Below are 26,427 nucleotides of genomic sequence, written 5' to 3'. Positions count from 1 at the left end.
TAGTCTTTTGTGTGCCATAAGAGTTTGTATATACATGAGTGCGAGTAAACAAAATAAAGAATATACATTTTGGGGTCAATAAAAGCAGTAAACCACTTTTAAAGTAACTGTTCATCCAAAAATCCAGTGCTTCACACTCCAGTACAGTAAGTGGCAGATATGCACCTGGTATGCAATCCATCACAAAAACACCAGAACACCACCACATTTCAGTGGTTGGTGATGGTGTTCCTTGTTTAAATATTGGGTTGTTTTTGGAGCACTTGGTCATACGGGTTTTAAAAGAACAAACAGAACAAAGCTCTGCAGGTAGCTTCTATTATTCCAACACTGCACAGGGCGGTTAAGTCTGACAAATCTGCACCGTAGAGGAACTGAAAATAATGTTGTAGTTGTAGGAATGAGGAATGCAAATGACTGTGGGAGCAAGTTAATGACAGGAGGCAAAAAAAAGGGTCTGGCCATGTTCTACAGAAACTCTTAAATTATCCAAATTTGGAACAAAGTATGCGTCCGTTTCAGCTAGGATATAAAGAGATAATGATACGGATGGATAAAAATAGGCTTCAGTATAGGCTTTAGTTCTTCAGTAAAATTAGTTTCAGCACAGTAGTTTCCATTTAAAATTATGCTTTATTTCCAAGGCAACACTTAATTTAATTCATTTAGTCAGTTAGAACTAGACTTTGACATACAACGAGAGAGACATGTAAACTTCAAACAGAAAAGTCTGGCCTATGGGGCGTGAAAAGAAGCATTTCCAAGTCATTTGATCTTACAACTATATGAAATACAACCTTTATATGCATGCCATCCGATTGGCAGAATATTTCATCTAAATAGGAAAAAAAAAGAAAAAAAAAGGCAGTTACGACAAGGGTGCCACCTACTGGATTAAACTTTGCAACATCTATTAGGAAGACAGACCAAATACATTTCTATTGTAAAGCAGATTGTTTAAAAATGTTGCATATGGTTCCTCTTAACTGGAACTTAACCCGTCTACCATCACCACTATGTGATTTCTACCAATGAAAGGGAAAAAGTGCCAAATAAAGTGTGCTAGAACATTTATTAAATAATTATCAGAGGAAAGCTTGTATTATAAAGAAAGGGGATGATATGGTAAAGAAATTAGTTATCAGCAAGGACATAAAAAAAGAACATAAAACAGTTCTTTGAAGTCATGAGAGACATCAGACTTGTTATTACTTGCCACATGGAATGCATAACTGTTCAGTAATGCATGTTCATCTCACTACATTGATGACAGCCAGCACAGAAACAACCTTCAGCAATGATCAAAATAACATGTTCGAACTCGTCACTTTGTAGCGGCCATACCATGAGAACAATCAGAGAAATATCAGTTTATATGATTGTCAAAGCAGTGGGTAAAGCCTGCTGCAGTGGTTAGGTTGTGTTAATAGCTGTGATTCCTGAGGCCGCTTCTGTGGTACACTCCTCCATGATCTGTTGCAATGCATTCTGGTCACTTGGAGATGGAGGAACAGACTAAGAGAAAAAAATGCAGTCTTTTAGTAAGCATGTTGTTCCCGAAAAACTAAAAGCAAAGGTTTCTGAAAGTCGTCTATTTGTGGACACTGAGGATCACATTGAGAAAGATATATTTCAGAGAGTTTCAGTTGAGATCATCTCTGAATAATTAATTAAAATGTATTTCATGACCATCTTTCAAAATAATAATAATAATAATAATAATAATAATAATAATGATATAAAAATGATTATTGTACATGAAAAAAAAAAATCTATATATAAATGTAAGATTTTGACTTTTGTAAAATGTCTGCAATTAGGCTGGTTTTAATCAGGGCCAAGCACCGTTAGCAGTGTAATTAATTTAAGAATAAAGGCTAGTCTGCAGGTTGGTATTTTTAATAGATAAGTTAATAGATGGTTATTCAAAGCAAGCCCTGAATTGAATCTGGTTTTCTAAATGGCACGTTGGTTGTTTCTTACCTCTGATTCTGCTGTAGCAGCTGTTATAGAAGAGCTGTCCGTGTCGGACTCTGACCTGAGCTCCGGACTCAGCCCCTCTCCCAAGTTCAGTCCTGCAGCCGACACACTGCAAGATCAACAAGAAACAGCGAGTCTGGACACACATCAGGATGACAGGATACAACCCTATATTCCAATGACTCCAAAGAATTCAAAGCCTCCCAAAGTAAAATGATTGAATCATAAGCAATCCAATAATCAGTGTGGGTAGATCCTCCACCATAGCTAGTTAGATTTGCAAAGGTGATTTCTTTAGTGAAGGCTGGTGAAGCGGTGATGCAACGGTCCTGCGCAGCAGCGAAGAAACTAGGAGATACTGTAAACAAAACAACCCCTGCAACCGGACACAGGAATCTAAAAGGAACAAGCTTCATTAGAAGGAAAGCAAGAGACCAAAGCAAACACTGGATTTTCCAGAAAATAAAGTTACACTTGACTATAGGTCGTACCAGGTCAAAAACAGCATGCTGTGGAAGTAAAGTTCTATTACTAGATAAATAGTTGTATTATTTTGAAATAATGTAATATACGGTAAAAAAGTATTTATATATTCATGTACACAAACGTTTCTGTTTCCCCTCACTCCACAACAAACCCTTTAAATTTAACGGAACAGATGATTAATGAAAAATATAAGTATTAAAAAGAGTTATCAAACCATTCGTTATAAACAATTATTCTAAACCGGAAATAAATAAAGCCTCTACTTCATTTATTTAAAGCAAAACTAAAACTACTTGTGGGTATGGGAGTTATGCTCGTGTAAGTTGCTTTGGCACAGAAACAAAACATTTCAGAGGATTTACAAAAAAGTAACATTCCGGAAAATCCAGTGGTTTTGTGTTTGGAAAAGCCTGTGTGATCAGTGACGGGCAGGGTTCTGGTGATGCAATGGTTGGTATTGGTTATGCTGAGTTTAGCCAAAGGGGAGTTCATTTCACCAAGTTTATTGGCAATGAGTCAATCAGAAAACAATTTGATAATGTTATTAACTTACTAAGAAAAACACAAGTTAGAGTTAAAGCACTACTGTTATATTCCTTTACATAATTTTCCCCTGGATTTCAAGTCAGGACTTCAGACAAATCTATGCCATTTCCAATTTGTTTTGCATGTTTGTAATCTGATTGCCTACACTAAAATAGATTCATTTGCTGATATTAGGTGACTAATGATCTCCTGTCGGCCCAAATGACGAAGGTAAAAAATCCAGCAAAGGTGCAACCAATCCACGCTCTCATTTCAAGGTGACCTACAGTCTCACCTTGAAGCAACCAATGTGAAAGCTGAGCTCCAGGGCACTGATGACCATGGCAGCTCCCTTCCCCAGAGGCTGCTCGCACCTCGAGCACATCCGCCTGCCACTGACCAGCCTACAGGCACCACATGCCAGTGTCAAGAGTTCAATGTCTGACAGAAGACTGCATTGCTCTGCCCTTGCACTGATTCGACTACATTTAAAAGAAGAGGTTGGTGGCGGAGTACTGAAAGGCTCGGAATAGCATACTACCAAACTATACTGCATGTACACTGTACACAGTAAGTTTAAGCATGCATGAAATACTGAATTTGCAAAATGTACATGATGAGAACATGATGTGTGACAGTGTATCCCACAATGCAATATGTTCCACTTGGGCTTTCAGTGCAAAAAAAAATTAATCAATAACAATTTTAACATTTCGATCTTGATTGCATATTAATAACATAGCCAAAAATATATGTATTTTACAATACAATATACACTGCAGCATATACTGTTCACTATTGTTCAAGCTTGGGGTCTGTAAGATTTGTTTTTAATGTTTTGAAAGAAGCCCACCAAGCCTGCATTTATCTGATCAAAAATACAGTTAAACATTAATACTGTGACATATAATTGCCATTAAAAAAAAAAAAATATTGAATACGTTAACATTTTTGCTGCTTCATATTTTCGTGGAAACAATTACTTTTTTCCAGGATTCGAGTAAAATTAATTTTGTATTTTTTGGGGTAAGAATATAAGTTTTTACTGTCACTTCTAATCAAGTTATTGCATCCTTGGTGAATATAAGCATTATTAAATAATAATAATAATAATAATAATAATAATAATAATAAAAAAAAAATCATACATATTCCAAATTTTTGAGCTGTAAGAGTACACTACATTATACACTGCAGTATACTAGTATTGCATTCAGAGTATAGCCAATGTTTTCTTAAATACCTGGGGTTAAAGGTCAGGTAGAGTGAAATCCTTCTTAAAGAAAAAAACAACACACTGAAAATGCATTTACATGAAACAATGCTTTGGATTTCTTCAGTTAAGACGCAAAGAACCATTTCATTCTGAAATCCCACACTAGCCCATACCTTCCATGCTGCTGAGAGTGTGGACAGGACCCAGGGCCTGATGGCTCAGGCGTAGTTGTGATGGGTGGAGCGGGAACGTTGGAGCTTTGCTTAAGACCGGTAGAGAAGATGGCTGAACCAGGGCTCAGGCTGCTGCGTCCGCCTCTGTAAAGGCCAGTGTTTCCCAAAGCAGAATGGGGCCTGTTTGCGATACCTGAAGTGTAGGACTGCCTGGACCAGGAGTTGGTTGCTTGGAGGTTGTCCAGAGATTCATATCTGTGATGCAGAGATCGAGATATTAAAGCCTTCAAGATTGAAAATTATGTGTTCTGGATGACAAAGGAAACCACATTACCGGTCAAAAGTTTGGGCTGAGGTAAGGTTCTGTAATGCTTTTAAAGAGGTTTCTTATGCTTACCAAAGCTGCATTTATTGGATCAAAAATACAGTGAAAACAGCAATGTAGTGAAACATTATTATAGATTTAAAATAACTGTTTTCTATTTGAATACATTTTAAAATACAATTCATTTCTGTTGCTGTGAAAGCTCAATTTTCAGCAGCCATTATTCCAAGTGCCACACTAGTGCACGGTAGAGTAGAGCTGACAGAGTAAGCCCATGCTAAACAATATAATAAAAGAGTTCATTCATCAGGACCTCCTGACAGATGTTCCCACAGAGATGGGCTCTTTGTTGAGGCTGGCATTGCGCTGACGGATCCAACTGTTGTCAGTGAGGAGCGGAGTCTTCTTCCTCATCTCCTGCAGGATCTGCAGACGTTCCTTTTCTGTCTGCGACAGCTGGCCCTTCTTTTTACCGCTTCCTGCAGCCAATGAAGAGACAAGGCCCAGAAGACTAGTACTGTACCTGGCATTCGAATATTCAGGAATTTGGATAAAAATAACTCAATATAAACTATTCAGACCTTTAGCATCTTGTTTGTGAAGGCTCTGAAGTGCAGGAGTAGATTTTGACTTTGTCCTATGCAGAATTAATACATTAATTACACACACACACGTAATTCCAGAATAGTTGGGACGTTTTGTGAAATGCTATGCATAATGCTATGGAAGAATATGTTATTTGTTAATTCTCTTTAACCTTTATTTAATAGACTAAAGCACAAAGAAATTCCAAAGTTTTCACTGGCCAACTTAACTTTTTGTGAATATAAAACACATTTTGATGGCTGCAACACACTCCAAAAAAGTTGGGACAGAGGCATGTTTAACACTGTGTCACATCAACTTTACTTTTAATTACAATGGTTAATTGTTTGGGAATCGAGGAAACTAATTGTTAAAAGTTTTGCAACAATAAATCCCTGCATTCTTATGGCAATGGGGACAGAACTGAGAGATGAGGTTAACATGAAATACTGTATTACTAAATGGAAATGTAATCTGAACTGGAACTGTTTAGATTTCTCTTCACATTATAATGAAACCGTAAAAAAAAAAAAAAACATACATACACACACACGTACGTACAAATCGCCACATCTTTCTTATGCCACAAAAGACAGTAAAAGAACAATGTAGCCCCAAAAGCAAACTAACCTGTCAGAAACTGTAAACTTTGCAAACCCGTAGCACTCCTCTGAGCTGATGCAGGACAGAGCAGAAGCAGACAGACAGACAGAGACCAAAGCAGCAATAAGATGTACATACACATGCTTGGACCAAATAAACAACAAATGCCAAATAAGCTTATATGCTTAAAGAAAAAAACTAATACCTAATACTGTTAATTTTGGCATCTTAAAAATATGGTGCTCATGGCATGAGATGCTGGAAAACAGCTAAAAACGTTTTTGGCATTAACTTCAAAAAACATCTACAACTTTTTTTTCCAACTGTTGTTTGGCATACTTCTTACCACAGGCTCTTTGTGGTTGAATCACACTCCACTTCTGACTTTAGTGAATGCTGTCGTGCTGCTGTATGCACAGCGGTCAGTCTGTTCTGTGTTTCTTCCACCTTCTCTGCATTCTGATTGGATGCCACTGAAGTGGTAGCAAAGAATTGGTTGGAGGAGGAAGGTGGAATATTAGTGGTATTTCCATTGGACAGCACATCAGGGCATATCTCCTCCTAGAAACGGCAGGAGGTAAATAATAACAGTGTTGTTATTCTTATTCACAATTTATAATGCTGGAGAGTCTAAAAAGCCATGGAACCACTGTATAAAACATTACAATTAACATGAGAGAAATTTGAGAAAGATGAAGCAAGAGTTATGACAATCTTCTGACCTCAGTAGCACTGTGCTCCTCTCCATAGACCTCCTGCTGAGCTCTCCTCCACTCCTCCTCTAACTTCTCCTGATCACGTCGATACTTCTCCTGAAACCATTTCAGACAAAAGTCCACAAGGAAATCGCAAAAGAAACGGCACGAGAGTCAGATGTTTTTGTACGTTTATTTTAAAAGGTTTGTGATACCTTTTAACGTATAAGAAAAGTAGGCTTAAAGCTATGTTTAAATGTTTCACCACCTGCTAGAGCAAATTCGTAATAGATCTAAAAGTAAAATGCTTTGTATAATGCATGGTTTATAGTATTTATTGTGTTTAAACGTGGATAGCTGTCTATGAGTGCATTATTGCACTGTGTAAAAAGAGAATTGCAATTCTAAAAAAAAGAGCATTTTCAGTAATAACAAAATTATAATGTTGTGTTTGTGGCAAACAGCCATGGATCAGTAGCGGACTGCAAACGCATCCTATGTGAAACACTATGAGCCTGTGCTGCTTCAGCACCACAGCATACACACTCTAAACAGAAGTGTGTGAAACGGGCGTTACTGCAGTAGGCTATTCCTATAAAATGATGCAACAATTTATTAACTATAATAAACAAGGGACTATATTAACTAAACTGAAAATACAAATGTACAAAATTAAACAATCCCACCATAAAACGAAATCTATACTGAAACTTCTTGCTCGTGTACAAGATCTGGGATTCAGTATAGAATGTGTGTGAAATTCGGTGGTACCTGCAGGAGGCGCTCTTGTTCCATCTGCCATTTCTCTTGCCGCCTCCTCTCCTCTTCATGATCCCATGACCAGCGAGATGAGGTGCTACTGATGGAGGGAACCTGCAGCTGAAATCACCGATAAAGAAACCAGAAGCTAAACTATCAGCACTGAATTTAATACTGATAGACTAAATGAAAATGACAGATGGGACTCACATCAGAGATGGCAGACTCTGAGCCACCTAGTTTAAAAAAAAAAAAAAAAAAAAAGGTAGAGACAATGATTATGTATTTAAATCGCATTAACAGAGCACACACATAGCATGAGTCTTCCATGCCTGTAACCGGTTGATTCATGCCGCTCAATGGATTCTGACACACACCCTCTGCTCAGATGACAAAACTGTAACCAAAGCCACCACGGTCAAGTGAGCACACAACAAATTTCACACTCAAACGCTGGTATGCAGGCTTTAAACAACATGCGAGACAGAGAGAGAGTGTAAAAAAAACACCTCTGAGGAGTAGCGCATGCTGCAGAATTAAAAGCACTTGAATTGGCGAGGAATCAAATCGCGGATGGGCACTTCTGGGTGGAAAGACTAAATTATAAAGAACTAGCGAACATGAAATTCTCATTGTAATATTTTGTGCAAAGACACAAGACAGGGATTACACAGATACAGAAGACCGACAGAAAGAGAAAGAGTAACAGACAGTAGTCCTCACATAGAGACGCATTACAGTGCATCACAGCACACAGGCAGCACGCAGCTTTATTTACCACAGAGATAGACCCAGGAGCTAACCGTGGCACCTGAAGGACAGAGCAGAAGAACAGGAAGCAACAGAAACCCACAGAGCACTTTCAGATCTTCCTGCTCAGACTTAGAGCTTGACTTAAGAGCTTTTGGTACATACAGCAGTGTGAAAAGAGCATCCCAACTTAAATGGGAAACAGATTTCTTGTGTGTACTAAATGCTTTAGTAAGTCAGGCCCTTAGAATGCAGAATAATAAGCAAACCCATCTGTTTTTGACTGAATTTAGATATTAATATTCCACAGAACAGACCTCACCAATGCACTCCATTAAGAGTGTGCTCAATACAAATAAGTCACAGCATAATTAAATGAACAAGCTGCAGTGATCAATTACCCGCATAGCATTCAATTGCTACAGCCTGAGTGAATGCCGTTACCTTGTCGCATGAAAAATTCTAACTTTCTTCGATTATTTTTCAAAACTATGTTCTCATAGTCTACAACAGAGAACATTGGAAAGATACGAGTCATTTTCAAATGTTTTGGTAACTTTTATTTTTAAATTAACAAAGATTCTTCAGTTTGCCCGAACAAAAAGGGTCTTAAAGCACCCACCTTTGTTTCTTAGAGCATCTGGATTATCCTGAATACGTCCATTCACTGTTTTTGACAGCACTCCCTTAAAAACAATACAAATAATAAAATGTCTTTACTGTCATTTTTTATTAATCTACTGCATCCTGGATCGAAGTATTAATTTCCTTTAAACTAAATATTATTGGTTCTATTGAACGACAGCGTACCCTTTTATTATTCCTTGCACAAGAAAGCATATGAATTAGCAACTTGGTAATTACTGAAAGTACTGAAAATGAACACATTCAAACAACAAGAGCAGCAGTTAAATAGATTGATTTCGGACAATCCAACACATTCACTATATTCCTGACCTGACTCCCATTGGCAGGCTGTCCGTTGACTTGTGCCTTCACCACGGTCTCCACCGGAGAGGTCGTGCTGATTGAGACACCGTGCTCGGGCTGTCCTGTAAGGGTTGAATTGGCACTGGTCAAATTGATGGTCTTATGGCTCTTGTACGGTAGGGAAGGGTGGTCACTGCCCCAGTCTGTCCAGTACCCGAAAACATCAGAAATGCCAAGTCACGAAGTCACGTATAAGTGAACTTGTTAGTGATTTAGCCTCATGATTTGTAATTTGTGAAAGTGGTTAAAATTATACTGTTTCATATAAATGTCCATTAATGAAATTAAAGGGTGCCCATAATTATTCCCTTCGATGAAGCTGAAGCAAAGATCAATGATCCAATGGTAAGAAAAAAAAAATGCAGACCATTCAGGTCGGACAGTGAGACTGACTTACAGACAGAAAGACCACCTTCCCACGGTGACAGAAAGCAATAGATAAAGCATCTGACAAAAGCAGAAGGAACTGTGCAAGAAATGTAAAAAGTCTGATTTAAGAAGCACTTAAAATATATAACCATTTCATTTGTGAGTGGGACGTGTTAAAAACATTCATTTGTAGCAAACCAAAATTAAGACGTAAACAAATTGACATTTTAAATTATGCAGGTTAAGTTTACTCACCCTCATGCCACCCAAGATGTAGAGTTTGTTTCTTTATTGGGAACAGATTTGGAGAAATTTAGCATCAATTGCACACCAATACATCATTTGCAAATGGGTGCCGTCAGAATGAGAGTCCAAACAGCTGATAAAACATTGCAATAATCCACAAGTGATACAAGTATTCCATAAGCTGTGGATTTGTGGGAAACAAATCTACCATCAAGAAGTTAGTAACTTTCACTTCCCGCTAAGATCTGAGTCCCCTATCAATAATATCACTTTCTCAAGTGAAAATGTTGTTGTCTTAATCAGGAGAGAAATATGCACAGAGCAAGCACTGCGTTTAGAAACAGTTTTAAACAAATTAGTTGCTGGATTTTAATGTGAAAGGACAATAAGCAATAGACTATCACTGGTGAAGCACTATTATGGAAAGAGGATCTGTCTTTTAGCAACAGAAGCAATGGTTTGAAGTTAAAAATGGCTTTTCGGATTGTGTTTTATTTATTTTTTCCAGCTGTTTGGACTCTCGTTCCAACAGCACCCATTCACGGCAGAAGATCCACTGGTGAGCAAGAATAAAGTTAGAATGTAATGCTTAATTTCTCCACATCTGTTGATATAACAACATATCTGATGAAGAAAAAAACTCATCTTGATGGCCTAAGGGCGAGTAAAGTTAAGGTGAACCATTCCTTTAAACAGGTTTATATTCTCACAAACAGGTTCCACACCCTCACCATTCTGGCCGTGTCTTAGGATGTCCATCAGTAAAGTGCCCTTTTGCTGTGCGGTGTCCATACTGCTCTTAAACTGCTCATAATTCATCTCAGCCACCCTGCATCCAGCCAGGGCCACGATCTCATCACCCATCAGCAGACCACACGACTCTGCCGGGCTGCCTGTGTGATGCGGGATAAGAAAGTGAAGCAGGTCCAAAAACAAAAAAAAGGTGCCTTTAAGCCAAACTGAGAGTGTTTGTGAGTGTACAGAATCAAGTTTACTTCCAGATCTGGACCAATAGGACAACTATTGAAAAATCTAGTTCTAAAAGGCTTCCATTCAATTCAACTTAAATTGTACAGTTCTTTATGTAACAGTTTCATAGTAAATAGTTCACAGTATATTTATGGTCCTAGCAGTCATTTCAATTACTTTTCTTTTTTTTTATATTTAACAACATGTTTTATTATTAGTAGTAGTATATTTAAGTGTATTTAGTCTTCTGTGCATTTCTAATATTATTATTCCGATGCTACAGGTCACCATATACCTTTAATATTCTGATGCTACAGGTCACCATATACCTTTATGTCTTCACCTGTCCCCCAGTATTTGTTCATCGGGTCAACTATGTGTGCCCACAACTGATTTAACTAGTCACTTTGGGATTAATAAAGTCAACAAGCTTCCATACCAGTAGGCCAATAACCTAACTGAACAATCCGTTTTAGCACAGATTAGGGCTCCCATTGGGGTGTTACCATTTGCAATAATTTACAGCATTACTATTTTTGGTAACACTTTACTTTAAAGGTGTCCTTGTTAAACATGCTACATTTACATACTATAATAATGACAATTAATTATGCATGCCTACATGCAAGTAACCCTAAGCCAAACCCAAATCCCGACCCTAACCATATAGTAAGTACATGTAGTTGATTAATATTACTCAAGGTTTTTTTTTTTTTTTTAATATATAACATATTTTAGGACACCATACAATAAAGTGTAACTCAATAATTATTTGTTCTTAATGTGAAATACATTTTCAGAAAAAAAAAAAAAAAAAAAAACACTATTTTATGGTGTCCTTGTTATTATAATAGTAAGTCTATGTAACTTGTAACAACGACACCTTAAGATAAAGTGTTATAATTAATTAAATGTAAGGTAATACATCACACCACATGCAAGTCCATAAAGTGTAAGGACATTTATTTCATATATGGATTCCATCATTTTTGTGCAAGTGAGACAAGTGCACTGTTGCAGAAATCTACTTCTGCCTGCGGTTTTGAATTTATTTATGGTGCAGATACATTTTACCACATTTAATGACTGAAACCAGCATTTGTGCATTGTGCATGCAAGGTTTTATTTCTATAAAAAGATCAAAATCCATTGACTAAAAAATAAATAAAAATAGTAAATAAAAAAAGAAAAATAATAATAAATATAATTAATAATAATAATAATAATAATAAATTACCAGATTGACAGCCCTGAATGGTACAGAAAACAACAGAACGGGTTCATCATACATCAGTGAGGAGGCTCTACATGTAGGTTAGTGTGTGTTTACTAGAATTGTGGGGCAGGAGATCAACCTGAGCCCATCCTGATCCAATAACGCCACACGACACTGCGGATTAAAAGCCTCCCAAACAAAAAGCAAAACCAAAGGCTCTCATTCTTTCTTCTATACAATGATTCAGACAAAAACTAATTTAGCAGAGATGTGCTTTAAGCTATAGTTACTGCGTGCATGGCTGCCCCGACCTGCTTTTCGAAGCACACAGATGAATGCTAAAGCTCCTCTTGTTCATGAAGATATATTTCCTAAGCTCAGGACCAGACTCCCCACAGGACTTCTTCAGTTTAACCAATCAGACTAATGCACAGTAAGAAACACCTTCACTGTTCTCTATAAATCATTCATCTCAGTCTCACGCCAGAATCCTGAGAATGACACCGTGTGGATCAACAAAAGCATACTTGGTGATACAGGCACCAAAAAAAAAAAAACCTTTAGGTTATTAAAATTCTCTTTATATATGTATATTACACACACAAATAAATACAGTTTTTGTCTACACACCTCCATTCATCCATAAACACACACACACACACAACACCGCCAAGTTGCACCAATACATCCTGTTTCTCTAAATGGAGATTCTGTATGAAAGAAACATCCATATATTCTAAATCTAACCTGATTGATTGACAGACAGTTCACATTACACCATCTATTAACTTCAATGGCAAAGCCTGGATGCATTTCAAATTAATGGCAATTTTCTAGTTAAACCGTTTGCTTGGAACCATTTTAAATTAGAAGTCTTACCTGCTTGAACAGATTTCACACAAGCACCAGTTGAGTCCCAGTGAGCCTTGAATCCGAAGTCTTCACCGCTGTTAGGCTTCTGATTCAAGCAGACTCGCATTTCACTTTGACCCACCTCAGAGAGAGAGAGAGAGAGAGACCGAGAGAGAGAGAGAGATAGTGACACCTGAGGATCCCATGACACCATCATCAAGAAATCAGCTACAGTCAGCTACAGTCATATATATATATATATATATATATATATATATATATATATATATATTTTTTTTTTTTTTCTTTATGAGAAAAACATTTTAAATAACTGTATGCAACTTACCTTAATGTCCCTGATTTCGGCGACAACGGGAGATGTTTGCACATTAGAGGCAGCCACTGTCACTTTAGTGACAAAACAGTTAATTGGAGGTGCTGATGACCTTCTATCTCTTCTCTCTTCTTCTTCCTTCTTAGGGTGGATTGGATGAGTGCTGGAACGACAGTGGCCCTTGTCAACAGAGGCTGTGACCTTTCCTTGACCGCTGAGGTACGAGGGGATGATTGAATTATCTCCGTTTCCACAGATCAGGCCTTTATGAGAGTCATCCATCTGTAGAAACCAAAGATAAAGGCAAATAGTGGTAACTTCCTTCTACGATCACTTCAGCAATGGCAAATTCTACTTGATATTGAGACTAAGACTGATGGTTTAGATGTTTTCCCCTTGTGAGCATTCTAAGGAAATGATCAATTTAAAAAGTACTGTAAAAATGGATTATGCCTCAAAGGAACATGATCACTTTTTATTATTATTATTAATATTATTATTATTATTATTATTATTATTATTATTATCATTATTATGTATTAATTTTATCCCTTCCCTGGTCTTCATATATGCATTTGTTAAAGCAAAAACACAAATAACCTGCTCCACCTCTCAAACTACCTTCAGGTGTCATTTCTTTTTTACTTTAATCTTCAATTCAAATTTATAAAGCCACATTCTTAATAAAAAAAAGAACAACATACAATACAATAACTGACAGAGAATACATAATTGCTTTTTTCTAAGACAAAGTGACCAAACACAACATGCGGCCATGCATGGTTGAGAAGCTCGTCATGGAAAAGAGAACACACACAATAAAGTCACAGCTTGGGTTTCATGAAGCACCCGGAGTGCAGTAGTAGTGGCTTTATCCATTATTCATAAGCCAGCCGCTAGATGATCAGGTGTTGAGGAGGAACACTAAACCTCACACACACAACACCACACAAACTATCACTCTTCCTCATCCCTCACTCTTTTATCAGGTGTGTTTAAGCACCGTTTAGAAACAAACAATTACTGTAGGTCAGTATTCAGCGCTGAAAGAATACTTTAAGAGCCCCTGCAGTTTACTGTCATTATATATTCAATGACTTGAAACAGTTTGAGTCAGTATGTTTTGGTCAAAATACTGTAAAGTCAAATAGCTATAATGGCTGCTTGAAAGAAAAAAAAAAAAAACACTTTAAATCATGTGATGCTTTTCATGATTGATTATTTTCACTTCCAAGTACTCGGGTACTTTTGCCCATCCTTACAGAAACTGAGCCTTTATATACATTAAAATGTCAAACCTTTTAGGCAGGGGTCACTGAACTTGGTCCTGCAGAGTCAAACACACCTGAACCAGCTAATCAAAGTCTTACTAGCAATCCCTGAAACTTCCAGACAGCTGTGCTGAGGCAATTTGGAGCCAAGTTGGTTTGGTGACCCCTGCTTTTAGGCATGAAATAAGCAGTTTTATTCAAGTTTTATTCAAGGGCATCATGGTCCTGGTGGAGTGAAATATTTAGAGTGCAAAGAAAAATAAAACTACACTATAAAGAGAACACCACAGAGAAAGCATTCTAGTTGCTGTGTGAAAATAGACAGTTACCATGTGAAATAGAGATAGCAAAAATATTATTAAATTACAATCAAAAGCCTTATTTTTTACTGAATAAAAGAACACATGATCTATATTGTGTGAGACTAACAATGGCAACTTACGGAATATACTCTGGGCAGTGAGGACACTTTGGAGGGTTTGGTTCCAAATGGACGTGGTGTGACACCTGTGGAGAGGCGTGAGGAACCTTCGGACCTTCTGAAACCTCTGGGTAGAGTGGCAGATATGCGCGCTCCCCCTGCACAAAAGCTCTCCGGGGGAATCACGCGGTGGCTGAAGTCTGGACCCTGCTGCTCATAGAGCTCTGGATCCCCAGTAGCCTGGCTGCTCCGTGAACTCTGTGTAGAGACAACAGCTGCTGGAGGGGTGAAGAATTCACCAGCCGAGTCAGTAGTCTCAGCATCCGTGCCTTTGGTCGGAGCAAAAGAGGTCCCGTTTGTGAGGGGTGAAGCCAAGCTGGTGGACCACCCAGTACTGCTGACACTGGAGCCCGCATCACTCATGGGTCCAGGCATGCTGGAGCTGGAAGAGAGTGAAATGGTAACTAGACTGAATGCCTGATCTGATCCCAGGGCAGGTGTTTAAGGATGGGGCAGGACTCTACTGGAAAGCACATGGCTATTAGTGGTCACCTGTGCACTAAAGGGTGGGAAGTGAAGTAGGGGGTGGAGAGGGCTTAGAGGACAGGTGTAACTATCAAATGTCTCTATCATCCACAAGTGAACACCAAGTGGAAACACTTTAGAGTAACATTCAAATCGTTATCATCAGCTAATGCTTTAGGTATTATGGACTAAATCATTTGTTGATGTTGTTTTATAAATATAGCCAAGTTTTCTTCCTTGTTGGTTGCATTCAGTAGTATGGTACACATTAAGAAAAAGTGTTTTGTGAAGTCACATGCATGCTTTGCACTAACTGATATACAGTATAAAGACTGCTCTAATAGTATTAATGTTAACAAATGCAACCTTATTGTCAAGTGATATCAACTAATGGGATTCACTAAACCGTTGTGGCGCATTTAATCTGGTGTGTCAGAGCAAAAGCCTGGGACTTGTCCCCTAACTACCCACAATCCAGCTTTGCAGGTGCAGTTCAGAAATTGTGCTCTGTCTCCAATATTTAAGTAAAGTCACAGCAATTCTTTATGTACTAACATGCCTCTTATATAAATTAGGCTCACTAGAAATTGCACTGTTCACAAAAAAAAGAAAAAAAATATATATATATATTATTCCAAAGACCATATTATTCCATTTATATGTACGCATGCATCAATTTTATCCAGATGGAAATTACCATCAACACTAATTTTATGGGCATGTTTGATTGATCTTTATCAAATCATGATCTAAATCAGCATATACTGTAGCACATGCAAAAAAATCTAATAAAATAAAAATTATATTCTGCCAGCGCTTTTCAAGATTATTTGGAGACAAGATACAAATTCAGTCATTATTAATCAGCATAATGTCTTCTAAAACCCACATAACTCACTTTCTTTGTTACGAAATGCATTATTTAGAAAAAATGACTGAGCCCCTTCTTTGCATATAATGAAAGTAAATGGCCACCGTGGCTGTCAATAAACAATTTCAGTAAATGACTCTTAATCTGTTCTTAACGCAAAACTGCTCCATTGTTTCAGAGGACTCAGTACTTGCTCTGCCACAGCAGCAGCGTAGCAGATCTATTCCACCAAGACCAAACACATTAACATTGTCATGTATATTAGCATCCTACACTCTCTGAGAGTTGTCATGACAGAACTACTTTTCTTCTTTTTGGAGCTTGACAGCCCATGGTCCCCATTCACTTTTATTGTGTAGAAGACAGAAGCTCAGACATTCTGCTTAATTCCCTACTTTGTCAGTCACTTTGCATAAAGAAATAATTTTAATTTGTGGTTGAAAAAAAATAAGTGTACTAAAACAAACAGAAAATGTATGATTGTGCGAGTAAAATGCATTACCTCTCCTCTGGCACCCCGGTGAGCTGTGCAGTCCTGTTGGCACTGGCCTCTCCCCCATCGGTAATGGGTTCAGTCTGCTCCCTCTCCTCACGCTTCCTGTGGAGGTCAAAGTTCGCACTACGTCGCCGGCTCTTCCACCTGTTCAGATCCTGCAATGACCGATGAGAAAATTAAGTGATAAATGAAGAAATACCTGGAAAGAAAAAAAAAAAAAAATCTGTCTCATAATAACATTAGTGTGACATATGAATGACCTTTATAAAAAAAAAAAAAAAAAAAAAAAAAAAAAAAAGATCCTGACTGTCAACAACCATTCCGGGTATTATTTGGCTCTCTGAGGACTCCCACAATGCCAACTGAGAAACCGCAACATCTAGGAGAAATGTTCCAGAATCGGATGTCCTAAGAAATTAGTTTTCCTCTGCGACAACCCAAGGCTCCAAAAACAGCCAAAATAAATACACATTTCTGAGAAATATATTAACAATATACAATATACTGTTTTTGTCCAAACAATTGTTTGGTTACCAATATTCTTTAATAAATCTTGTGCAGAGGTGGAAAGTAACAAATTACATTTACTCGCGTTACTGGGAGTATCTTTTTTGTGGACTAATACTTTTTAAAGTAATTTTACTCAAGTATACTTTGTTTGAAGTATTGTACTTCGCTACATTTTAAAACACAATTACAGAGTAAAAAAAAAAAAATGAATCGCTCCCTGGAAACTACGGCAGTAAATAATGGGCAGGAGGGCAAACTGGCGCTAAAATCACAAGAAAAATGCAGACGGACAAAACAGGCGTTAGTGGTGCAGACACCGCTGAAAACTAAACCCCGTCATGTTCTGAAGTCTAACTCGAAGGAAATTAAGTGAACCCCTGGCCATATGTATGCTCCATTATGCAGTGTAAGCTGTACTTGCCTAGGAAGACCAAACTAGCAGCTTATAAAACCTATAAAAAAGAGGTAAGCTAAATAATTGCATCGTTGCATTGGTGGTTAAAATGAAGCTTTGACATTTTAGCAAGAGGTTTTGCACAAATTAGCCAAAAAGACAGTGGTGAGGAGTGTGCTTTATATAACGTTTGCGATAATATCATAATTTTTGTTTTAATGATGTGCGCAGCTGTGCGCACATTTATAGTGGGTTCTTTCACTGTGTGATTCAGTCTCCTAAAATGCATTTAGAATGATCACAAAATTGAAGATATATGGGCAGAAAATTCACATATTTATATAATTTCATATATTAAATCAGAATCACACAAATAATGCCGTCTTTTCCTCCAAAAATCATTATACATACAAATATATAACAGTTCAGTAAACAAGTTAATTAAGAGACTTGCGTTTTAGACACCATATTGGCTTTTTTAGCTCTATTTCTACAACAGAAAATAATTCCAAACATAGCCACCAAAGCACAGTTTTGCATCTCTGAGCAACATGACCGTTTAGTTCCTGAATGAATCAACCGTTTAAATGATTCGGTTCAATCGCAATGACTCGCTTATTAACAGTGACTTGCTGACACATACTGGCCATTTTAATTTCACATTTAAAGTATCTTTTGATATTTTTAAAATAATTAATTTCTTATCATTTCAAATGAGTATTCAACATTTTATGTCTTGTATATCAAAACATTATTCATGCATTTGTAACTGCAGGTTAAATGCATTCTTGTCCTGCACTAAACAGTGTAATACATTTAAATGCCACTTCCGATGAAGCTTCTGCATTTCCTCTGCATTAAAAGATGAATTTGTTGATACTGATTTGCCTGGTTACAGCCCAAATGTTTTATTATTCTAAATAACTTATTCCTTTAATTATAAACAACTAGTTTGAGATTAATAGACCTATCCCAGGGGGGTCAATCTCAGTTCCTGGAGGGCCGTAGCCCTGCAGAGTTTAGTTCTAACCCTGCTCCAGCACATATATCATGTATTTTTCAAATAAACCTAAATGATTCGATTAGCTGGATCAGGTGTGTTTAATTAGGGTTATATCTAAACTGTGCAGCACTGTGAATCTCCAGGAACTGAGTTTGACACCCTTGGCCTGTCCCATTTTTGACTCCCTCCCACTGTTAAAATGTAACTAAGTAATTTTAACACTGAGTAAATTTTAAATGAGCTACTTTTTACTTTTACTTGAGTCGATTTTTAGGCTGGTACTTTTACTTATACTTAAGTAAAATTTCATTAATGTAATGGTACTTTTACTTGAGTAGAATATTTTTGTACTCTTTCCACCTCTGATCTTGTGTTCCACAAAGGAAAGAAACAGACAGGTTTGAAACGACATGAGGGTAAGTAAAGGTTGCCTGCACAAAGTCTGTGTGATAAGTAGTTCCACCACCATGATGTAAAAAGTACTTCGCAAATAAGCATCACTTACTTCGTGCCATTTGGCTTCACTTTCCTTTATTCTGTCCCGGATGCTTTGTAACTGTTCCTGCTGAACCCTCTGAATGGCTGAGGGTTCAAGGGTCACCTCTCCAACAGAGCTCTGGTGAACACGGTGTGACCCCAGCGGGTCAAAGCTGGAGCAGTGGTCAGATTCCTGTGGAATGGGCTCCAGTGGGATGTCACCCATAGATTTGCTTCTGTTGAGTGGAGATGGACATGCTCATTTAAATGATAATCTCCATTCAAAAAAAAACAAAAAAGAAAACAAGCTTGCAATGCTGGCTTTTAAGCAATTATAATTGTATTACACTGACATCTGGAGGTTAAGATCTGAACTGTATCCTGTCCCTGTAAAAGCTGTCATAAAGACATTAGCATCAAGTAAATAGAGAGATGAACAAGCAGAAACTCCACACAATGATGGAAGTATAATAGTAAAATATCACTATATAACAAGTGTTACATTACAGTTTATGCCGTAAAACAAATATTTTTGCAGGAGACAACATGCAAGGCACTGCTTTATAACGTAGCATTTTGTAAAATACTGCGTGGTGGTTGATTTTATAATTTTTCTTGAGGGACAAGTCCTTAAAAAAATAAATAAACCCATTCAGAAGAAGCCTGTGTAATGAAGCCCCAAATGCAAAAGGAATCAAGCGTTTGCTATTGCAAGATGACACTGAAGCAACATCAAAACTAGCTGAACTCACCCTGTGTACCGAGAGGGTCTCATGGGAAATCTGGGAAACCATGAAATATGTGAATGTAAAATTATTTTTTAATTGTACATTTATATAATTTGTTTCTGCCCATGGATGAACGCTTCAAAAGAATAGTGCACACAAATAATATTCATATATTAAACAAAAAAATAATTCATTTACCCACTCATGCTTTTCAAAATCTGCATGACAAGCTTTATACACACAAACAAAAATAGGTTGAACCATTTTTGTAGAAAGCAACTAAAAGGCCTACAAGATAAGCTGCTGATAATAATAAATTATTGTTGTTATTATTATTATTATTATTATTATTATTATAAATAATAACTAAAATAAAAATAAATACATATAAATTATACACACAAATTATGTGCAACTGAGTTGCCATTTTTATTGGCCCAAAAAAAAAAAAAAAGTTAATTTGACATTTCAGTACAATTTGTTTGACCTCATACTATGACTGATCAGATAGACAAACATTCCACTGAATGAACAACATCAAGACCCGCAGTTGTCAAGACTGAAAGTGCATATAATTGATTACATCATGACAACTATGAAGCAAAACTATTAAAATCTTCTTTAACACTCAGCTCCATTAACGCCCCAGAGATATTTCATTATTGGAGATCTTTTGCTTAAAGTCCACTGTAAAACACCGTATCGTAAAACAAATGTTCTAGGTCTCATTTTGCTCAGATCTTCTAGAAATGAATGCGCAAATGCAGTCTTAGGGGCTGTTCTCACAGTTATTTGATGTATATGTGCAATACGGACTTTGTTCAGTCTTGTACCATAAAAGCTGCAAGTTTAAGTTCAGCTTAACCCAGACCAGCATTTTATCTGTGCTTACAGTGGGTGTGCTCAGGCCTACACTGCTCTGGTTAAGTCATCTCACACCTAAAAATAAATAAGGCTGGGGAAAGGAAGCACTCAAATTAGGCTCAGAGTTTAGATGCATGTTACCAGATTAAGAATGTTACAATCTCAATTCGGCCACAACCGCTACATTAGGCTTAAATAATGCTCCATTAAAAGGAAGCAAAGTTTTGGTGCAAACATACACAGAAGCTGGATATCTGCTGTATAAATTGCTTTTACCCCACAAAAAGATTATGGTGATTATTTAATATTTTACACATTTGCATATAAACATTCTGCACATCGGCATTTTAATATGCATAAAATATCCTTCTCCAAATATTTATATATATATATATATATATATATATATATATATATATATATATATATATATATATATATATATATATATATATATATATATATGCACTACTACACTCTCTGAACTCTGACCTCTGGTTTGATCTCTGGGGCGGCACTGCGGCCAGCTGTGAGGCATCTGACAAGGTGAGCAGTGTCTTCCTAGCACTTGGGGTCACCAGAGGTCACCCTGGGGGCTAGAGGCTTTGAAGGGATCGCAAAGTTCACGGGCCACGGAGGTTACAGAGTGAAATCTGCGACTCGCTAGGTCATCCTGCACAAGGTCTGGTTCAGGGAGATCCGCGTCAGTGTCACTCAGGTAACTGCTTGCCCATTGGAGGAAGGTTATGGTATAAGCCCCTCCCACTTTCATTACAGCAAAAAGATGGTGGACAGACTATGAAAACCACCTCCAATTACACGCACAATATATTTGCTAAAGCCAACCTGGTTGCATAATAAATCATAATAATAAAGAAAAGACTATTTTATTTGGATAATTGGATATTAATAATTTAGATTTCTTTTTTTATTTTAACAGCAATCCTGCATGATCTCAAAACTCAAGCAAGATATAAACGTTTAATGAAATGAAAAAAATAGTTTTAATAGGTCAACCTTTAATGCCAGAGAGTGATCAGCTGAACTAAACACATGGTGAATAGGACGGGACAATATACTGTGTGTGTGCATATATATACACACGCATATACATACATATATACATACATATATATACATGCGCGCACACATATATATTGAAATCTAAAAATAAGTTAAAAATGTATCCAACTCTTAATGATATTCAATGTCCTGATTAAAAGACAAATAATATTAAAAGTTTAACCCAAAAAAAAAATATATATATATATTGAAACTGAAGTTACATCAATGCTTTTGTGTTTTATTGTAATTTATTATATTACTATACATTACTTTACTATATAAAGACATAAGTGAATTTAAAACATTTGAAAAATTAAAAACCCCTTGACGCCATGCTGTATATCTGTTGTAAGTTTAGATGTTATAAGCAAAAGTCCACAGTTTTATGCAGAGTCAGTTTCTGAAGTGAAGTGAGCCAGTAATGAGAGTAATCATACCTAGTGAGGTTGCCTGCATGACTCCTGTCTCCCTGCCGGTTTTCCTGCCTTATCTTCCTCAGGGCAGATGGGACATGCACTCTTTCTCTGATGGGGGCATCACTTTTACTGCCTTCTGCCATCCTGAAGCAATGTTCTGCTTCTGCGTCACTACCCCAACCTGGGAGAACACAAGAGGGTAAAAGAAAGATGATAAACAAGATCAACAGTCAAGCGAGACATCATGTGAAGAGGTCTAGAGCAGTTACTATTAAAGAGTCTATGGCTCATTTTGCTGTTCTTTTATTACTGACTGTTCATTAGAACAGTTTTTTTTTTTTTTTGAGAAACCAGGATATTCTTGCAGGCTACATGATGTCACTGTCTTTTTTTGTATGAGTGTAGAGTTCATATATTTTAAACAGCACATTATGCATTACAGAATGGGTGTGGAACGATCAACAATGTCACACTTACGTGAATGGATAGGGCAAAGGGAGAAGGTAGAAGCAGCGAACATTCGGTACATTCAAGTGTTTGAGAGATGCAATATGGAAGTCACAAAGTAAACAAGACACTGTGATTTTGGGGATTACACTTGGAGATATTTAAGCAACAGTATGGACCATCATGTTCTGAAGAAAATGTCTGATGATTTTGCTCAGTTGAGGTAAAGAAATAATTGGTACACTTGGATGCAACCTAATAAATCTGTTAATAATCTGATAAATGCCTCAATGGGACTGAAAAGGATTCATTTAAACACCTCCGTTGATCCAAATGAGTTTGATTGGAATGCAATTTCAATCGGATTTAAAGGGCTGATGTAAAAATGAATATAGCCATGCAAACCTAGGGCGAAACTACTTGCTCAACTGGATTCAAAAATCTTGTGCACATTCCTGGGGTCACAATGTGTATATTTACTTGGGTCATTCAAACTTTTACATTTATGTGCTTGATTTATTTACAAAGTGGTCAATGGAGGACAATGAATAGTCACAATATATTCGGAAAAGGCAATAATATAATTTTTGTAGCTATATTAGTTAGTTCCAGTGACATTCTCACAGTGGCTTTCTCAGTTGCAAACTGACAGACTGGATTTGCACAGAAATGTTGTTCTGAATCGATTCAATGACCATATCTAATATTTGAATCAGATCCCCAGTTTAGGGAATGCAGATTACCAAGATTTTAGGGAATGCAGATTACCAAAACCAAGAACAGAAGTCTCTTGTAAATCAAAAACTATTTAAATTATTACAGTTGTGAAATATTATTACAATTTAAAATATCACATGACCCTTCGGAAATCATTTTAATATGCTGATTTTTTTTTCCAGGATACTACGAATATAACATTAAAAAAAAAAGGAAATTTCTGAAAATCACTTAAAAATAAAACTTCCTGACCTAAAACTTCTGAAGGTGTGTATATAAACAGACTTTTAAATTCAGACAGATTGCTGAAAATCAGTGCATGCTAGCACACCCATTGTCCACTGCAAATTTCCACAGTGATGGCCAACTCAAAAAAAAATCACAAGTACAGTAAAAAAGGGTATTACTGTACACATTTAATAATATCAACATGCATGCACATCCAGTCTTACCTTCACTGCCGGCTGTAAGTGTGCAGTCTGAAGCCAGACTGAGTGTGCGAGACTCCACTGATTCCAGGCTCTCGACTGAGTCCTCCCTCCTGTAGCCCGACTGCTTCAGACTGAACAGATCCTCCCGGTCAGAAAACCAGCCCTCCGCGTACCCACTGTCCCTCACACTCGACTTGGACTGCACTGACTCCTCCAGAGCCTGGAAGAAAGTGAAGAAAGTGCCAAAAGCTCAGAGAGGATTGAAAAATGAGTTTTAGAGAACAGACATGAGCTCCAGTAGACTTTTACCGTGTTTTTTTATTTTATTTTACTGACTGAAGAAAAATCACTTACATACAGAGTAATAAGTCGGCAAGTGATTATTACTATGCGGGGAGCGACAACACTGACTTATGCTTGACTGAATCATTTTATCAGTAGCCACAACTAATGGGAAGTTCTGGACCTGAATGATGACCTTTGTAAAACACACATGCAATGCATAAACATTTAACAGAAATGTAACTGTAAAACTGTGTGAAATGTTTAAAATTAAATGACAAGGTGTTTTAAAGGGGGGGGGGTGAAATGCTATTTCATGCATACTGAGTTTTTTACACTGTTAAAGAGTTGGATTCCCATGCTAAACATGGACAAAGTTAAAAAAATTAAGTTGTACGTTTGAAGGAGTATTTTTGTTCCAAAAAAACCTCTTCCGGTTTGTCACAAGTTTCGGAAAGTTTTTTTTTCGAGTATGGCTCTGTGTGACGTTAGATGGAGCAGAATTTCCTTATATGGGTCCTGAGGTCACTTCTCCCGGAAGAGCGCGTGCTCCCATATAGCAGAGCACTGAGAGCACAACAGGCATTCACTGATCAGAGCGATTCACTGATCAGAGCGAGAGCGTCGCGAAATGTCACAAAACAAGTGTGTTTTTGGTTGCCAGGGCAAGACAACCCTGCACAGATTACAAAAAAAAAAAAAAAAAAAAAAAAAAAAAAAAAAAAAAAAAAACACATTAAGGGACCAGTGGATGGAGTTTATTTTTACAGAGCATCGACAGAGTTGTGCAAGTGTTTTTGTTTGTTCCCTGCATTTCGAAGATGCTTGTTTTACAAACAAGGTCCAGTTTGACGACCAATTTGCATATCGTTTTTTTCTTACGGATGATGCAATCCCAACGAAAAAGGGTCACGATCGTGTGTTGGAACCGCAGGCAGTGAGTAAGACTGCTTAAAATATCTCTGCCTCCTTGTTAGTGAGTCATTGCTGCTGCTGCTCTTGTTCCGTTTCAGCCTCTGGATCTGATTCTGGATCATAAATAAACGGCTGAATCTGACTGTTAGCCATGGTTTGTTTTGGATGATGTTTTTTTTCTCCTCACGGTAAAGTCACAGCTTCCAAACGCTCTCAACCCAAAAGCCTACTCGCTCTCATGATTCTTTAGCTCCGCCCACACGTCACGCCTCCAGTCGGTCATGTTTTTCGGGAAAAAAATTATTATATTATAAATATAATAAAACTAAAGACTTTCTGGAGATATGAAGGATGCACTACTACTCTATAGGTACTCAAGATTAACAGGATATTGAGTGAAAACGAGCATTTCACCCCCCCTTTAAGCTATAAAAAGCATCAAATAGACATTTTACAAATTTACGCAACAAAATCTCAGACTTACACCCTTGTTGATTTTATAAATATTTAATAATAATAATAATAATAATAATAATAATAATAAAACAATTAAGGTACTAAGCTATAAACAAAATATTTATAATATGAGGATATGTCTTAGAATTTGGCAAATTATTAAATGTCATAATTTTCAAAATTCTAAGACATATCCTCATTTTATAAATATTTTCTATAATAATCACTAAATATTTTTAAAAGTAAGGTATTTTATGCTATAAAAACTTTTTTTTTTTGTGTGACAACTGAGTTGTTCATTGTTTAAATATTTACTAAAATATTTTAGTAAATTCATTACATTGAAGGCATTTTAAACTATAAAAACAGACATTTCTTACTTTTGTGGAACAACGCTGATGAATACATACTTTATTTTATATAATAATAAAAAATAAATAGTTTAATTTTATTAAAAAGGTATTTTAGGTCATGAACACATCAACTTATCCCTGAATATTGAAAAAAAATAAAAATAAAGGTAAATACCTTAGATAATGCTGTGCCCAGCAAACCTTCAAAGGCTTTTAGATTCAGCTGTGGTCCAGTGTAAAACGGATCAGACTGGGCCTTTCTGCCCAACCAGTATATAGTTATCAAAACCTGTATGAAATACCAGCATGATAGAAAGAGAAGAGAGGGAAAAAAAAGTGTTCCTCAAACAAACAGTCAAACAAATGACAAAATATAATAATTCAAAACAAAGATGACAAATTTGAATCTGTAATTTTAAGTTTTAACATAAGATGGCATAAAAGCCTCTGAGAATTCAGGGTTGTGTGTGGCATGAATGGCTTCTGTGTCCCAGTTACATTCTTGTTTTCATCTAGACAACTATAACAGTTTACACACACACACACACACACACACAGTACATACAGGGGGCCAACGAAACAGGAATGTGGAAACATAAGACAATGGAGACAACAGGGCTTTGTGGTGCCTGTTGGATCTCTAAGATGAATTATTCAAATGAGAAATCAAATATTAGTAAATCAACATTACCAAAGAATCTTTTGCCCCTAA

General features: G+C 36.8%; 1 protein-coding gene across 6 annotated transcripts in view; it reads right to left on the bottom strand.

Annotated features, from left to right (window-relative positions):
• Nucleotides 1-1,055: 1,055 nt before the first annotated feature.
• LOC113109830 (LIM domain only protein 7) overlaps nt 1,056-26,427 on the bottom strand; it is a 31,073-nt gene continuing 5,701 nt past the window's right edge. For 2 of the 6 annotated variants that reach the window (XM_026273650.1, XM_026273739.1), the window contains exons 7-29: nt 25,891-26,004; nt 23,731-23,929; nt 22,136-22,295; nt 19,794-19,823; nt 19,070-19,277; nt 16,664-16,812; nt 14,787-15,207; nt 13,086-13,355; nt 12,767-12,881; nt 10,434-10,595; nt 9,055-9,149; nt 8,720-8,783; nt 7,558-7,583; nt 7,360-7,467; nt 6,616-6,705; nt 6,240-6,454; nt 5,921-5,965; nt 5,287-5,342; nt 5,019-5,184; nt 4,381-4,635; nt 4,235-4,267; nt 1,984-2,089; nt 1,056-1,515 (exon numbers count right to left, since the gene is read on the bottom strand). In XM_026273650.1, coding sequence (XP_026129435.1) covers nt 1,414-1,515; nt 1,984-2,089; nt 4,235-4,267; nt 4,381-4,635; nt 5,019-5,184; nt 5,287-5,342; nt 5,921-5,965; nt 6,240-6,454; nt 6,616-6,705; nt 7,360-7,467; nt 7,558-7,583; nt 8,720-8,783; nt 9,055-9,149; nt 10,434-10,595; nt 12,767-12,881; nt 13,086-13,355; nt 14,787-15,207; nt 16,664-16,812; nt 19,070-19,277; nt 19,794-19,823; nt 22,136-22,295; nt 23,731-23,929; nt 25,891-26,004 — 3,189 coding nt within the window. In that variant the 3' untranslated portion in view covers nt 1,056-1,413. The remainder of the gene's footprint in view (nt 1,516-1,983; nt 2,090-4,234; nt 4,268-4,380; nt 4,636-5,018; nt 5,185-5,286; nt 5,343-5,920; nt 5,966-6,239; nt 6,455-6,615; nt 6,706-7,359; nt 7,468-7,557; nt 7,584-8,719; nt 8,784-9,054; nt 9,150-10,433; nt 10,596-12,766; nt 12,882-13,085; nt 13,356-14,786; nt 15,208-16,663; nt 16,813-19,069; nt 19,278-19,793; nt 19,824-22,135; nt 22,296-23,730; nt 23,930-25,890; nt 26,005-26,427) is intronic. The other 4 variants (XM_026273821.1, XM_026274060.1, XM_026273904.1 and 1 more) reach the window with 4 other exon arrangements.

The sequence above is a fragment of the Carassius auratus genome, chromosome 1 (genome assembly GCF_003368295.1).
Source record: "Carassius auratus strain Wakin chromosome 1, ASM336829v1, whole genome shotgun sequence".
NCBI lineage: Eukaryota > Metazoa > Chordata > Actinopteri > Cypriniformes > Cyprinidae > Carassius > Carassius auratus.
This window is presented reverse-complemented; position numbering and strand designations above follow the sequence as displayed.